At 51.7% G+C, this 16,246-nt stretch overlaps 3 protein-coding genes across 3 annotated transcripts; 1 reads left to right on the top strand and 2 right to left on the bottom strand.

The window, feature by feature from the left end:
- Positions 1-201: 201 nt before the first annotated feature.
- On the bottom strand, positions 202-4,731 carry Izumo1 (izumo sperm-egg fusion 1). Its single transcript, XM_036176771.1, has 9 exons — positions 4,503-4,731; positions 3,931-4,005; positions 2,934-3,020; positions 2,509-2,529; positions 2,198-2,278; positions 1,988-2,088; positions 1,501-1,654; positions 960-1,176; positions 202-420 (listed from the first exon to the last, which is right to left on the bottom strand). The coding sequence occupies exons 1-9, from the start codon at positions 4,729-4,731 to the stop codon at positions 219-221; spliced, it is 1,167 nt and encodes a 388-aa protein (XP_036032664.1). The 3' UTR covers positions 202-218.
- Positions 4,732-7,746: 3,015 nt separating this feature from the next.
- Positions 7,747-8,880, bottom strand: Fut1 (fucosyltransferase 1 (H blood group)). The gene has a single exon (XM_036176966.1). The coding sequence runs from the start codon at positions 8,878-8,880 to the stop codon at positions 7,747-7,749; it is 1,134 nt and encodes a 377-aa protein (XP_036032859.1).
- Positions 8,881-11,548: 2,668 nt separating this feature from the next.
- Positions 11,549-12,704, top strand: Fgf21 (fibroblast growth factor 21). Its single transcript, XM_036184489.1, has 3 exons — positions 11,549-11,783; positions 11,862-11,965; positions 12,414-12,704. Exons 1-3 carry the CDS (start codon positions 11,549-11,551, stop codon positions 12,702-12,704), a joined length of 630 nt encoding a protein of 209 aa, XP_036040382.1.
- The last annotated feature ends 3,542 nt before the right edge of the window (positions 12,705-16,246 follow it).

Genomic DNA, 16,246 nt, shown 5'->3' with positions numbered 1-16,246 from the left:
GCAGGAAGAGCGGGGAGGGGGCGTCCTGTGAGGAGACCGGGCCTGGGGGAGGAGATGGGGCAGGGCTGGCCCTGGCCTATGCCTTGATTCTGGGCCCACCATTCATGGGCCCCCGGCAGAGGGAGGTCCCATGTTCCAGCTGCTCCTCTCTTGGAGCCAGGAGTCAGGACCAGTCCCCAAGAGTAAGTCAGAAACGGAGACAACAGGTCAAATCTTTATTAGCTTTCTGATTCCTCGCCCTTGTCCTCGGTGTCCTCGGCAACACTATCACCCTGAGAGGGCTTCGATTCTACCGGAGGGGATGACTCCGGCTGGAAAGAGGACCTTTCCTGATCTGACGACTTGAATTCTGACTTTGAGGATTTCACGTCCAAACTTGAGGTCTTGGATTTACCTCTAGCTTTCTTGAAGTGAAGTACCCTGTGGTGGGCCAGGAGTTCATAGAACCATGTTAGATCATGGGTTGAGTGAAGTGCACTCTTCCTAGACCCCAACAAACCTAACCTCACAGTCTACACAAGCCTTGTCCTCCTAAATGAGCCCCAAAGGAAAGTGCTCAGTAGCTTCTGGTCCTCTGCCAGCACTGGATTGTTGGAAGCCCTGCCCTCTTCCCAAGCCCAGCCCCCTCCAAATCTTCTCCATAAGGCCTTGTCCTTTCATTGAAGCCTCGTCCGTCCGTCCATCTGTCCGTCCATCCATCCATCCAAGCCCTTGTCCACACCCTTCTATTCAATCTCCTCTCCTTACCCAAGACTACATCTCCATTCAAATCCTGCTTCTCCCCCTTCAGGCCCCACTCTTACACAGGCCCTCCACTCCCCTCTCCAAGCCATGCCCCCTCCCAAAGCCCATCTCTGGTCCAAGCCTTTACTCGACTGTTATCCAAGTCTCTCCCCTTCGTACAAGTCCACTTCATTTAAGCCCCACCCTTCCTCCAAGTTTCCCAGCGGACAGCTCACGAGACAATGATGCTGGCCACCAGAATTATGAGGCCAAGGATCAACAGGATTAAGAGGCGGTGGTGTTTCGCAGCTCTCGGTGGTTTGAGGTGATTGGCCATTGAAATGACGGGCTCCAGGGTCTCTGCAGTCACATGTCCAGGGGCCACCTCCTCCTCCTCCTCCTGGGTTATGATGTTTGGTGCCGGTTTTTCTTCTGCTGTCCTTTGGGGCAATACTGACGGAGAGCCAAAAGGCAGTCCTGGCAGCAGCTGGTAAAGGCATGCCTACCCCACAATTCTAGCCCTCTCTAGGGGATGGGTGCACCCCAGTAAGTCCAATTGAGACCTAAGGCAACCTTTTAGGCAAGAAGCCACGCCTCCATGACCAGAAAACACACCTCCATAGGGGGGCCACACCCCTTACCACAGACTGGTTATAGCCGAAGCCACACACCCAAAGCAAGGAGGCCCTTCCCATAGTTAATCGAGTCCCATGGGTGAGGCCACACCTCCAGAGAGTCTCCCCTCCCAAACGCCATTCTTCAACACCCCACACTGACCTATGACACGGAAATGAATGATGGTGGCAGGACCAGAGTTGATGGTTCCCAGCTCGCAGCGGTAGTTGCCGGCATCCTCTGGACCCACCATCGTCTTGGTCAGGTAGGGTTCTTTCCCCTTGGACAGCAAGGTCTCAGAACTGTTCCCCCAAACCTAGACCCAAGCTCAAGGGGTCACAGAGGCCTGGGGAACTTGGGGACTGGGGGAGTAGAGGGGTGAGAAGGTCACAGGGCCTCGGTGCAGGGGAGGCAGGAATCAGGACTACTGATCTCCCTAATCATGACAGGACACATCATAGACTCCCCTACCGTTCGTGGTGTCGTGGCTAGGATGGGAAAGGCCCACGTTAGGGCGTGGGATCTCTCTGGGGGTCAGTAGAGGACACCTCTAACTGGCCATGAGGGTCGGGTTCAGGGCAGGGGACAGGGGGCTCACACAAATCTAACAGACTTAGGGTCAAGGGTCACAGGAGTTGGATGTCCCCACCCTGTAAAAACTGTAATCCGTAAGTCCCTCAGAAGCATGATGCCAACCGAGCTGGCAGTCCAGGACCATATCTTCCAATCGAGGCACCTCTATCCGGCGCTCTGTGCAAAAGGAAGGCCTGTGGCTACTTCTGGGGGAACCCTTCGGTGCAGCCTCTCTCCTGGTCCCCACCCTCTCACACTAGGCCATCGGGCTGGGTCATGTGCTCACCCCCACAATCCATGGATTTGCGACAGGAGTGGACCTGCTTCTCACACCTATTACACCAGATCAGAGTCTGCAACATCGTTCCTGAAGGGCGAAGGTTAAAGTTGTATTCTCCCACTAAGAGGTGGGGCTAAAAGGAGAATTTGGCAAGGTCAAGGGCTGGGGCAGCTGTTCACAGCAAGTGTTAGCACCCCCTAGAATGCCACCCACTGCCTAAGAAGTCCAAGCTGGAGAGCTCAAATGAAGGAGAGTAAAAATCACCCATGGGGGAGGCTCCTGGGGCAAGAGGAACAGATTATGCACACTGGACTCACCACATTGGTTGGGACAATAAACTGCCTCCGAAGTGGGAAAGGAGGGAAGGAAGAGAAAGAAAAGCAGGTTTGTTTTTGTTTTCAGAAAGGAGTCTTTATAGCCCAGGCTGGTCTCAAACTTTCTGTCAATGAGGATGGATGACCTTGGACTTTTTATCTCTTGCCACCACCCACCAAGTCCCAAGATCACAGGCTCTTTCTATCTTTCAGCCTGTGTAGCCCAAGGTTGCCTCAGCTTCCCAAGCGCTGGGATTACAGGCTATTTCTTTCTAAATTAATGGGAGTGGGTGCTGAGCAGAGGTCTGAGGTTTAGGAGCTTTTAGGCACAAAGGGGAAGGGCTTGGGGGAGGTGTTCTTGAGGGCATGGACGGAGGAGAGGGTTAAGGAAGCCGATGGCTGGGGTTCTGGACTCCCATCTCCCTCACCTTCCTTTTGGAAACGCATAGCAAGGGTGGCGAAAATGTCCTTTTGCAGACGGAGCATCCAGAATAATTCCTTTACAAAGAGCTCTCCTAGGAGGAAGCAGAGCCAGGAAAGGTGTTCTCCAGACTCAAGTGAGGTGTAATAAAGCAATCCATATGCTGTAGGTACTACATGCGGCCTACTCACTGTGTAGCTCAGGGTGACCTTGAACACCCAATCTTTCTGTCACCACCTTCAAGCATGCCCCAGCATACCCCACCTCTCATTTATCTCTCCTCTCTGAATCTCATCGGGTAGTCCTGGCTGTCCTAGAACTCTCTGTGCAGACCAGGCTGGCCTGAAACTCAAGGATCTGCCTGCCTCTGCCTCCCCAGTGCTGGGATTAATTTAAAGGCCTGCACCACCACCAACAGCTCCACCTCTCTTTCTTATTGGCTTGAGAAGATGTCACTACGTTGCCGCAGCTGCTCTGGAATCCTGGACTTAAGCAATCCTCCTGCTTCAGCCCCCTGAGTAGCTTTGATACAGGGATGCCCCGCCTGTCTTCACGGGCATTCCACACTCTAGCCCTCCAGGGAAGAACAAGCACGGAACACAGCGCTGGGCCACCGGGTTATGAAATGCACATCTGTTAATTATCTTTTTTTTTTTTTTTCCCCCTGAGACAGGGTTTCTCTGTGTAGTTTTGGTGCCTGTAGACCAGGCTGGCCTTTGAACTCACAGAGAGCTGCCTAGCTCTGCCTCTCCAGTGCTGGGATCAAAGGCATGTGCCACCACTGTCTGGCTCTGTTAATTATCCTAATCCTCAAAGCCACTGAGAAAGGGAGATGATTGTAATCTTCCACATTTAGGGCTGAAGAGGCGGCCCAGCCCCAGATTCAAGGCCACATGACTAGGACGTGGCACAGCTAGAATGTCACTCAAGCAAAGGCTTGAAGCTTTGAGCATCACCGACCTCAGTTTCTCAGAGGTTCTGGCCTCATCCTCTGGTACATTTACCTTTTACATCACTGTCTGTGATACGTTTCAGATCCTTCAGAAAACTCCAGGATGCCTGTTCCAGTGTGTCCTCATCTGTGTGTGGAGGGCAGACATAGAACACCAGAGTCCAGCTTTTCTGTGTCATTGGCTTGCCGCTACATAGAAACTATAATTCCCATGAGGCCATTGGGCAAAGAGAGGCCTGGTTAAAGAGGTAACAGCTCATTGCCTTTTGGGAATTGTTTTTTATCACAAAATCTTGGGAGAACCAATATTGTAAGCTATGGGGAGGGACTCTATGATTCTGTATCCCAAGACTTTTCCACTTTTTTTTCCCTTCTTTCTTTCTTCTTTTTTGAGACAAGGTCCCACTAGCTCTGGCTGTCCTGGAACTCACTACATAGAACAAGCTGGCCTTGAACTCAGAGATCCACCTGCCTCTGCCTCCCAAGTGCTGGGATAAAGACATGGACCACTATGCCCAGTGACTTTTCCATTCTTAAACTCAGGAAAGCCTATGTCAGGACTTCTGGCCCCAGCCCTTCTTCTCCCAGGATCCCGAGGTCTGCATCTTGGCCTGTGCTCCTTACCCACGGCCCCCACATAGGTATCTTGATTCAAAGGCAGATCCTTGAAGTCCTTCACTGCCTGCACCACCCTCTTCATTACGTTTTCATGATGCTCGGGTGCCAGGTGGCCAGGCAGGTAACTCTGCTCCAAAGTCTTTAGCGCAGCCACTACAAACGGGTCGCATATGATGCAGGGCCTCGCCGGACACACGGCCAGAGCCACCAGCAAGAGTGTAAAACGCGGCCCCATGGAGGCCAGAGCGCCCAGCTCGCCAGCACCGCTGGAGGATCTTCTCACCCCAAGTCAAGGGCGGGGTGGACACTAAACAGAAGCCAAAAACAGTCTTAGAGGATTCCAAAGCTCAATACGAGGGTCTTTGGGAAATTCCCAAGTGAAAATGAGACATTAATCAGAGACCCAAATGTGAACTCAGACTGTCCCCCAGCCCAGGAAACCTCACAACTTAGGGTCTTCATTGCATTCCTGCAAACTATTAAACCAGATCCCCAACCTTGCCCCATTCAAACTTCAACCCATGGGCTAACTCCAAAACTCCCCCACACTCATGTAGCTCTGAGCCTGTACTGGATCGACATTCAGACGCTCAAGCCCGTGACACCGTAGACTAGACATCTATTCAACAGTCAAAACCAGATAAACTATCAAAAGCCGGGGTCGATTCTTAGGAAGCTGAGGCAGGAGGAAGTCAAGACCACCGTGGCCTACTTGAAATTGTCGCCAAATTAATTAATTAAAACTAACAAACTAAAAAGGTCTTCAGAATAAATAAATATCCTAAATCCTTGAATCTGAAGGTCCTACAAAAACTTCAGCATTCCTCCAAACCATCTCCCAGTTTCTGGAGTACCTGTCGACTCTCCCTCAAGACCGAGACCCCTAACTTTCAGGACACACTCTTCTCAAGCCCCCAGTACCTTAAATAACACTCTTTAACAGCGGCTCTTCAACTTTGTGCCCTCAGGCGCTAATGCTTCGCCCAGATACTTTATCACGACTAAGATTAAGGTTTTTCTTGGAATACTGGGGAGAAGAATTTAGGGTTTTTCTACTGGCTCCGAGAGTTACCGGTCGCCCCTTCTTCACAAAACACTTGGGCCACATCCCACGTGGGGGACCCCAATTCCCTTAGAAATATTTCCTAGGACTCTCTTTGGCCCCACCCAGAAGTCCAACTCTAGGTTTGATTGGAGTGCAACAAAGCAGCCCCGCCCGTCCCTCCGTGACGTCACAGGGTGGCGGCCCTTCCGTAGAACTTTCCCAGCACCTACGGAATGGAAGCCGCGGACTTGTTCTGGCCTCCTTTCTGGTCTTCATTGCCCCCCAAGTTTACGGCAGGACGCCCTCTGGCTGGCCAGAAACCTTGGCATCCAGATAAGAAGATGTGGGAAGTGGCTAGTCTTCTAAACTAGGACTACAACTCCCAGAAGGCACTGGAGCTTCTCTCTTTCTCTATGACCAGTCCCACAGCATGGGAAATGTAGTTCAATAGAGATATTCTTGTCTTCTCACCTCAAACCCCGATAAGGGGAGATCTGGATCCAAGCTTGGTGACCCACACGTGTAGGCCTAGCACTTGGGAGGCTGAAGCAGGAAGATTGCCACGAATTCCCTGCCAGCCTGGTCTACATACTGCGTTCTAGACCAGCCTGGGCTACAGAGACGTCTCAAGACAAACACAAGATAGGTCTGGTGGCCAATACTGAAGTTTCCAGAGAAAGGTACTAAGGGAAAATGGACCACAAACTTAGCAACAAAGGTTGCCAGGTCTGAGTATGTACAGTATCCATGAGTCATGAATGTCCCCCGGTACACACACACACACACACACACACACACACACACACACACACACGCTCACACATTGTGTTACACATTCACACATGCAGTACACCAAAAACTTCAGACACATGGATTGCTGATGTGACTCTTTAATTCACAGCGCCCTCTCTCCAGCCTGTATAGGCCAAACTGGGGAAAGGTACCCAGAAACTCCCTGAGATTAGATTAAATGCTATCTAAGGAAACTTCACTCTTGAAAAAAGCATCAAGGATACCGGACAGCTGAGTCAAACATCCATCCTTCTTGCTCTGAGCCTGTGCTCCTGCTGGGCCTTAAGCTGCCTTCAGGGGTCTGGAACACCTTCAGACCCTTCACCCTGGACTTTTTTTTTTTTTTTTTGAGCTGAGGATTGAACCCAGGGCCTTGGGCTTGCTAGGCAAGCACTCTACCACTGACTCAGCTAAATCCCCAACCCATGGACCTTCTCAAGGCCAGATTTAGTGGCTTTGTGAGCCTAGGGGCACACCCTTGTTTTCTATAAGCCTGGTCACTTCCAGAAAACAGACCCCAGGGGACCTGTAGCATCAGAGAAGAAATCCTTGATCCTAAACTCAGGGCTAATCTATTTCTTTAAGTTTCCTGCTCTTTTTTAAAAAGTCCCACCGGGCGGTGGTGGCGTACGCCTTTGATCCCAGCACTCGGGAGGCAGAGCCAGGCAGATCTCTCTAATTTCAAGGCCAGCCTGGTCTCCAAAGCGAGTTCCAGGAAAGGCACAAAGCTACACAGAGAAACCCTGTCTCGAAAAATCAAAAAAAAAAAAAAAAAAAAAAAGTCCCTGGATTTTTAGGAGACCCTGCTCCGGCAAGTGCAGCCCCTCAGCAGCCCCTTCCTCTCTCCTCTCTCCCATAGTTTAGCCCATTTACTCTCTCCCAACCCTAAATAAGTCTGTGAGGTTTCTCTGGGGCCAAGGAGCTGGGCAGAATTCAGGTCTGCTCAAGCTCTCATCTTTCTGACATGATGCTAGCTAGCTCTTTAAAGGATCTCTCATCATTCCGTGTCTGCAGCACTGGAGCGGTCCTGTGTTTGCATACACTTTTCACCTTCTACAGTGCTGGCAGGACCCGAAGTGTGCTGTGCACTCACAGGACCAGGCTCTCAGACACAGCCACCAAGGCCCCTAGAATGGCTCCAGGAACCCAGGAGGCCAGCTGGCCAGTCAGGAGTTTCTTCTCTTCTGTAATGCAGAAGTTCTACGAAGGTAAGCTGGGTGGGTGAGGAGAGGACTGTGCCTCACAGGGCTAAAACTTGGATTTCTCTGGCCATTAAACAATGATGTTCTGTTGTACTGTCTCTAGAACATTCCTGCAAGTCTGGAAATGAGCACCCCCCAGCTCCTGCACTACCATAGACACATTCCAAAAGCCACAGGTCTCTAGAGATACAAATGGATGACTCTAGATGGTTCAAACCAATCTTAAAAGACTGTCTAGCTCCCAAGGGTCAACCTGAGCCTGAAGTGGGGACAGGTCTGCATTAATGCCCACCCACTCGGGAAGGAAGGCTGCCTCAGGCCTGAAGATCTTCAGAAATTCTGAGTCTGGCAGGGTGAAGTTGGCGAGGTAGACAGTGTCTCCACCAGCTAAATAGGCGGCCCAGAAGCCAAAGGTACCAATAGTCATGATGGTGTGGTTACATTGTGTAAGCAGCGCAAAATCTTTCCCCGGTGTACTCTCTTGTCCATTGCCAGCGAAGACCACATCACCGTGGGCTGTGTCAATATTCTCCAAACACCATTTCATGCCATTGCTGGTGACGACAAAGATGGGGTCTTTGTGTCGGGCCCGGAACCAGTCCATGGCTTGCTGCAGGTAAGCTTGGTCACCCACTACACCTTTCCAACGATTGGGCATGACTTCCAGATAGTCCCCACGACGCACATGGACACCCACAAAGGTGTGAGGGCGGATGCCCGAGGGGCCCAGACGGAGCCCGCTCAGCAGGTGCTGGGCGCCCTCCCGAAGGTGGTCATGCAGGGTGAACTCCCTGCGGATCTGTTCCCGGAGGTGGTGGAAAAAGGTCCAAGAGCAAGGGAAGCCGGACAGCTTGAGGAAGGGGTCCTCCAGGTGGGAGTACTCCTCTGACATCCAGTCATGCAAGACTAAATGCTGCCAAGGCGTGAGGCTGTCCACCTCAGGGTCTAGCACGGGCAGGGAGATGCGGAACACTGGGGCCAGGGTGGCATGCATCTCAGGATGGATGAAAGCTTGGCGGCCATTGAGCTGGGCCAGGGCCAGCAATGTGGCATACTGCCCCATCTGGTTACCGAACCTGCCTCCTGGGGAGATGGTCCAAGTCCCAGAGAGTGAGGAGAATTGTCCGGGACAGGAAGGGGAGGCATTGACTGTTTGCAATGGGCGGGGCAGGCATACCATGGCCACTGGGGACTTCAGCAGGTGGTAGTCTGGACACAGGAGAGAGAGAGTTAGCTCATTTCGAAAGAAGTTTCTTCCATGCAGGTGGAAAAAGAAGGAGCCGGTGGAGAGCACACAGACCAGCAAGAAGACCAGGCACAGCTGCCTCCGGCTGGGGGTCCACATGGCTGTGGGAAGGGAAGGCGGATTAGAAGGCACACAGTGTGAGCCGAAGAGTCTGGGACTCCGGCTCTGGGAGCTGAAGTGAGCAATTCCCGGGTCAGAAGTTGAGAGCCTAAATCCAGGGTTGTAAAGCTTTAAATCTCTTGGGATGGGGTTAGGAGACATGTGAATGAGTGGCTGCAAAGGCTTGCTGGGAACACCACATCAACTACTTTCTCAGGTGCACCTATATGGAAGGGGTACATTCTACCTCCACAGGCCAGGGGAAGCCCAGGTAAGGAGGATTTTAGAACTGCAAAAGCAAGCACCTGGATGTTGTATAACTTTCCCTGTGAGATAGGAATAAATAAATTTATCTCACATAAGGACCAGTTACATGCTAAAGAAACGATTCAACCCAAGTCTGTCAGGCTTGGTCAACACAAAAGCTCGGGTGAATCCAAGGCAGCTGAAAAGCTTTGAAAAGCCCACTGCAAGCATCCCGGGAGGAAGGAGCCTTTGAACCTTGGAACTATGAACTGGTTTAGTTTCCTGAATCAAGAGCCTCGCTGTGGCAGGAGGGAAGAGATTCTTAGGGGAAGGTAGGGATTGGAATCCAGGTTTTGAGGAAGCCTGGGATAGGGTTAGAGTGGCCTGGATACCCTCCTCATCTCCAGGGGTCTGGCATGCCCAGTATGGACTAACCTGAGCTCCTTGCTGGTGGTACAAACGGATTCTTTTAGTCTGAGCTTCCAGTCCCAAAATAGAGCCTTCATCGGCCGCTCTTGGAGGTCGGGAGCCCCTGCTCTGTAGCCCTCCCCTCTAGGCTTCCTTCCTTCAACTGACTGAGAAGGCTGAGGACTTGGAGAGCCGGCGGGAGACAGAGAAAGAGAGAGAAAGGCACGGTTCCGAGGTGCGCAGCCTCCGCCCTTTGGGCCGGGCAGGTAGCAGGAGGCGGAGCCGCGTCCTGCTGGGCGCCTCACCGGATCGCTCAGGTGCGGGAGGCACAACGCCCGGTCCTCCGCCCAGGTGGATGGGCGCCGCGCCCCTTGTCCCTTGCCCCTTGCTCTCGGATCACTGGCAGCCCAACTGGTCCCCAGAAGTTGCCACACCCTCTGCATGGACCCGGGGTGTAGCGCCCGGCTGCAAGGCTGACTCCGGGAGCTCGGGTCCCACGCTCGTTTCCTTCTCCGGTGCTTATCTTACCTGGATACTCCGGGAGTAGCCACGCCCCAGTGGAGCAAGGTCTGGACACCCGCCCCCTCCTCCATCCACTCCAGCTGCGCCCTCCCAGGAGGATAAAGAACCTGTTTACCAGCTGCCACAACCCAAGCACCGGCCTGTAGTCGAGTGCGCATCACCCAGTCTTCGCCCGAAACCCCCCCTCTTTGGAGCGATCCTAAAGACCGGAGTCCAAGCTGTTACTTTCTAGACTGGCAAATGGAGCACGTAACTTTTTCTGACTAGGAAGAGGTGAAAAGGGTTGTCTTTCTTTCTGGGCAAGCAGCTGGTGTGGCTGGGGACAAAGGCCTTAGCTCTCCTGGTGTCCTGAGCCTTTAATTATGCAGAGTCCGCCCTACAGCCTCGCCCTTACCTGAGTATTGACACCTTACAAAGACCCAGGAATTCCATTTGGCTGCTCCAAGATTAGATCATTTCTCCAAGCTACCGAAGCTCACTCAGGCCAGCCTCAGACCTGAAGGAAGGTCCATTGCCCAGCCTCCTTCCTCCCTTAGACCTCCCTCAGTCCCAAGGGCCCTTGCTCAGGCTTCTTCCTTCAGACCCAGATATTTGCCCTAGCATGCCTTTGGCTGCAAGAAATCATCCAGCTCTTCTTCGCCCTCACAGATCCTGGCTCGGTGGGAAAGAGACTGACCCCACCCATTCCCTCCGGGCATCTGGGGAGCACCAGTGCTGGACTGTCTCTCCTGAAAGAAACCCTAGGATTGCGTCAGGGAGGCCGGCACAGCATCTGAGTGCTGAGCAGGGGGTGCTGAGGGTGACTGGCCTGGGGCCAGCTGGGAGACTTCCACCTGCGACTCCTCTGTCACACACACAGTTGATGCAGCTTTCCCGATGATTAAAGAAAGACTCAGACCCCCCCAACACCCCTTGAACCTTGAAGTTCAAATAGGGTGGACTACACAATTCAGTTGCTTACACACAAAGTCTGAGGCCCAGGGCTCCTTCTTTGTACCCAGGAGCCAGATGACCCCAGCCTCCTCCCTGAGAGCCAGGAACACAGACCCCTGCCTCCTCCCCCAGACTCACGAGTCAGACCCTAGCACTCTTCCTTGAGACCCAGGGGGCCATGCCCAGTTCTTTTCCTTCAGACCCCTGTTGGAAAGACCACCCCCCCCCTCCATTGCATCATCTGTCCAGGCTGCCCTGGCCACGGTGGAATTCAGGTTTCTGCCAAGTGTGTCAAATATCACGCGTCAGGAGTGGGGAGGGCACGTGGGCGGGCCTGTCTGGGTATAAATTCTGGGACTTCTGCATTCACCACACAGCTTTAGTATCTTGTCAGCTGGGGATTCCACTGGAGACACAGCCTTTCACTTTACCTGAGCTCCAGTCTGAACCTGCACCTGCTTTGCTGGGCCATCCAAGTCATCCAAGTCAGAAGCCGGCTCCAGACAACCGCCCTCCGACGCTTGCTTGCCAGGGCTCTTCATAGAGAAGTGCATTATTGATGGACTGGATGAAATCTAGAGTTGGGGTCCTGGGACTGTGGGTCCCTCTGCTGGCTGTCTTCCTACTGGGGGTCTGCCAGGCACATCCCATTCCTGACTCTAGCCCCCTCCTCCAGTTTGGGGGTCAAGTCCGGCAGAGGCACCTTTACACAGATGACGACCAGGACATTGAAGCCCACCTGGAGATCAGGGAGGACGGCACAGTGGTAGGCGCCACACACCGCAGCCCAGAAAGTGAGTCTGGTGAGAGGGCTGGGGTCCTGGGTCCTCCCAGGTGTAGAGAGAACCTTAATGTCTTTGTTTTGTCCACAGGTCTCCTGGAGCTCAAAGCCTTGAAGCCAGGGGTGATTCAAATACTGGGTATCAAGGCTTCTAGGTTTCTTTGCCAACAGCCCGATGGAACCCTGTACGGATCGGTGAGTCCCATTCTGTTCCTCTCTCAGAGCTGCATTCTCCCTTGGCCATGGTCCTATTGTCTGTGTTTGCAAAGGGAGAAAACTAGGCCCAGGCAGATCACCACTGGTTCAAGTCCTGTGAAAGGCAGGCTGGCCTTCCAAGAGGCCAGGTGTCAGGACTGTAACCCTGTACGTGACCACATGAACTCTCACAGGCTCTGCTCCTGCTGACAGTGGGACAGTCTGGTACCCATGACGAATAAGTGATATGATTGAAGGTGGTGGGCAGACTGCCAACCTAAATACAGAAAAATTGAGGGAGGAGCCGGGGCCGGAACCCCAGGTGTGAGGGGAGTTGGCTCAGGTCTGGACCCAGGGTCTGACCGAGGAGTCTGGGGCTGGACCTTGGGTCAGGGCTTGGCAAATGGAAATGTGCTGTGGGTCACTGGCTCTTTCCTTTGTCCTCCAGCCTCTCTTTGATCCCCGGGCCTGCAGCTTCAGGGAGCTGCTCCTTGAGGATGGGTACAATGTGTACCAGTCGGAAGCCCATGGCCTGCCCCTGCGCCTGCCCCAGAGGGACTCTTCAAACCAGGACCCAGCATCCTGGGGACCTGTGCGCTTCCTGCCTGTACCAGGCCTGTCTCACCAGCCCCAGGAACTACCAGGGTTCCTGGCGCCAGAGCCCCCAGACGTGGGCTCCTCTGACCCACTGAGCATGGTGGGGCCTTTGCAGGGCCGAAGCCCCAGCTATGCTTCCTGAATCTTCCTGATGCTGGGGATATATCATTTTGGATTTCTTTTTATTTATTATGGGTATTTATCTTATTTATTTATTTTAAATTTTTTCTTACTTGGGATAATAAATAAAGAGTCCGAAAGAAAACTGTGTTTAAGAAGAACTGAAACGTGTGCCTTTGACTGTGAGAGCCTTGAGGTACCACCCCACATTGGGCACCATCTTCCACTCTGCTAAAGCCTTCCTGGTACCACGGCCTATGTTAGCAGTCCAGAACTGTTCATCAAAACTACCTCAGCATGGGGCACTCTGAGGTTTTTGTTGTAGCTTTGTAGGACACTGCCACCGCACAGTCTCATGAGAGAGGTAGATTTTGATAATACTCTATGTGTTCCCACTATTGCCTTTTTTTTTGGGGGGGGGGGCATTGCCACAGCGTGTGTGTTATAGGTCAGAGGACACATTTCAAGAGTCAGTTCTCATCAGCCGCCGGGCCGTGGTGGCACATGCCTTTAATCCCAGCACTTGGGAGGCAGAGGCAGGCGGATCTGAGTTCGAGTTCAAGGCCAGCCTGGGCTACAGATTGAGTCCCAGGAAGGCCAGGCTACACAGAGAAACCCTGTCCCCAAAACAAACAAAAAAGCGTCCAGTCCTCTTCTCCCACCATGGAGGTTCTGGTGGTTCTGGTTCTGGTTCTCACTCAGGGCATCAAGCTTGGCACCAAGTGCCTTTACCAGCCAAGCCAGCTCAGTGGCCCTAAGGTACTTAAAAACTCCTCCTCCTCATAATCTTAGGGCCTATGGTGGCTCCCCCTCCCTTTTTTTCTTTCTTCTTTTGACTCAGGGTCTTACTGGTAGCCCTGGCTGTTCTGTAACTTACAATGTAGACAGTGCTGGCTTCAAAATCACACCGATCTACCTGCCTCTGCTTCCCTAGTGCTGGGGTTAATAATGTGCACAATCGTATCCGACTCCTCTTTCTAGGTAAAGTCACATCCACCGTAGCTGAGGTTAGGAAATTAATGTATCGTTTTAAAGGGTCATATCTCTTTCTTGTTTCCAGTACTGAAGATGGAGTCATGGGCCTTAGTCCTGCTAGGCAAGGACTCAATCATAGTCACTGGGGGACTCTAGGCAGAAGCTCTACTGTCCTGTCACACCTAGGCTTTCCATTTACGTTTTTATTTTGAGACAGAATCTAAGTTGCCCATGCTAGCCTTGAGCGTGTGATCCTCCTGCTGCCTCAGCTTCTTGAGTAAGTGAGAGAACAGACTTGGGCCATCAGTCTTATCTCTATAGCAGTATTTTATTTTATTTTTTTGTCGGAGCTGAGGACCGAACCCAGGGCCTTGAGCTTGCTAGACAAGCTCTCTACCACTGAGCTAATCCCCAACCCCGACTATAGCAGTATTGCCTGAGCTCATACAACCTCATACAATACAGCAGTGGTCATCCAGCCATGAGGCACATAATGGCTGGTGGCCTGAGGAGCAAGAGACAGCTTCACCCTTGCTCAGTCTACCCAGTTCTATAAGTGATAGAACTATTCAACTCTATCCTGGCAAAATACACTTCATCTACCTGGGCATGGTGATGCGCAACTTTAATCCCAGCACTCAGGAGGTAGAGACAGTTGTATCTCTGTGAGTTTGAGACCAATCTGGTCTACATGGTGAAATTCCAGGTCAGCCAGGCTACATAGTGAGATCTGTATAAAAAGAGAGAGAAAGAAGGAAGGAAGAAAGAAGCAGAGAGAGAAAGAAGAGAAAGGAGGGAAGAAAAGTCAAAACAGCATCAACAAAAACCAACAAACAACAAACACTTAAGCATAAAATTTACCATGTTAACCCTAAGCGTACAGTTAGAAGTAGTGAGTAAGTTCATATTGTTGTTTAACTCTTTATTTGTTTTTAAGACAGGTTCTCAACATGTGGTTCAGGCTGCCAGCAACTCACAGCCCTCCTATCTCAGCCTCCTGAGTGCCGAGGTTATAGTTGTGACTCCCCAAACATGGCGTACATTCCATCTTCAGAACTTTTCTTCTTTTTGCTTTTGTTGTTAGAGACAGAGTCTTATCAAATAGCAGAAGCTGGCCTAGGACTGCCAGCAATCCTCCTGCCCCAGCCCCTAGCATTTCAGAGTGCTAAGATTACAGACGTGCTACCACTGAAAGCAAGCATTAGCAATGTCTGCGGCATACTGACTCCTCATTCCTTTCCGTAAATTCTGGGCCAGTTTTCCCAGGACCATTTGTTGAAAAGATTGTGGGGGAACTTTTTCACATCTGACTAGAGTTTTGTGTGTAGACAAGAAAGAGCCGTGCCTGTTTGGGTTTTGTTAATGATCAATTAACTTTTAAAGAATTAACTTTCCTCTCCACAGTCCACCACCAAGCTTCCACAACTAAAAATAGCAAGCCAAGAATTTCACAATTTTTATTTTCTTCAAATATTTGAACAGTGTAAGTATAATCAAGGGACTTCTGGGCTGTAAATGTGGCTCAGTCCGTAGCATGCTAATCTAGCACTCACTAGTATCCTCAGCACTACTTAAACTGGGGGTGGTGATTCCTGGTAGGTGAAGGCAAGGCAGGAGGACCCGGGTCAGGGTCACCCTCGGCTGAGTAAGTTCAGGGCCAGCCTGGGGAAGAGAGCGGCATGTTGTTTCACAGTGTACATATAAAGGTCAGAGGACAACTTGGGTGTGTCAGTTCTCTCTTTCTACTATGAGTACTGATGATCAAATTCAGGTTGTCAGGTTTGGCAGCAAGCCCCTTTCTCCACTGAGCCCTATCGCTAGCCCAGTGTGTCTTTTAACTTCTTTGAAAGGTTTGTTTTATTTTTATTTATGGTATGTGTGTATCTATGTGGTTATGTGCACATTGTACAGGTGCCTCTGAGGCTGGAAAAGGGTATCAGATCCCCTGAAGGTGGAGTTCCAGGTGATTGTGAGCCACTGGACACTGGTGTTGAGAACTAAACTCACATTCCCCGGCAAGAGTAGCAACGCAACGCTATTCCCCGAACCAGCCCTCTAGCCCCACTTTTTTTTTTGTAGACAGGGACTCCTGCAGCCCAGGTTAGCCTCAAACTTGCTAAAAGGTCTTAAATTCCAGAACCTCCTGTGCCCAACTTGCAAATGCTAGGATTAAGTACAGGTGTGCATCACACCTTGCCTGGCTTCTGTGGTGCTGTAGAAGGAACTGAGGCTTCAGGTATGACAGGAGCACTCTAGCAACAGTCCACATCTTTAGGCCAAAAGAAGCTGTGCTGAGCTCCTTGGCCCCTCCTACCACGGGAGGCAGAGTTTACTGCTGGGAGCTAAGCCACGCTCACTTGGAATCTACCGCACTTCCACCTTAGATTCCTGAGCCCTCAAAACTGGGTGAGATCTGCAGGGCCTGGTGACAGGGCCTCTTCTGGTATGGGAGGCCCTGGGCAATTAGGAGGTCCACACAGATTTGCCGTTCAAATGTGCTTAGTAAATTCACTCAAGCATTCCTTTCAATACAGTATTTTGGTACATACTGGAACTGCCTTTGGCTGATCCATTAACATATCAGAGTCT

Source organism: Onychomys torridus, chromosome 1 (genome assembly GCF_903995425.1).
Source record: "Onychomys torridus chromosome 1, mOncTor1.1, whole genome shotgun sequence".
NCBI lineage: Eukaryota > Metazoa > Chordata > Mammalia > Rodentia > Cricetidae > Onychomys > Onychomys torridus.
Note: the sequence above shows the minus strand (reverse complement) of the source record. Positions and strands in the feature narration are given on the sequence as shown.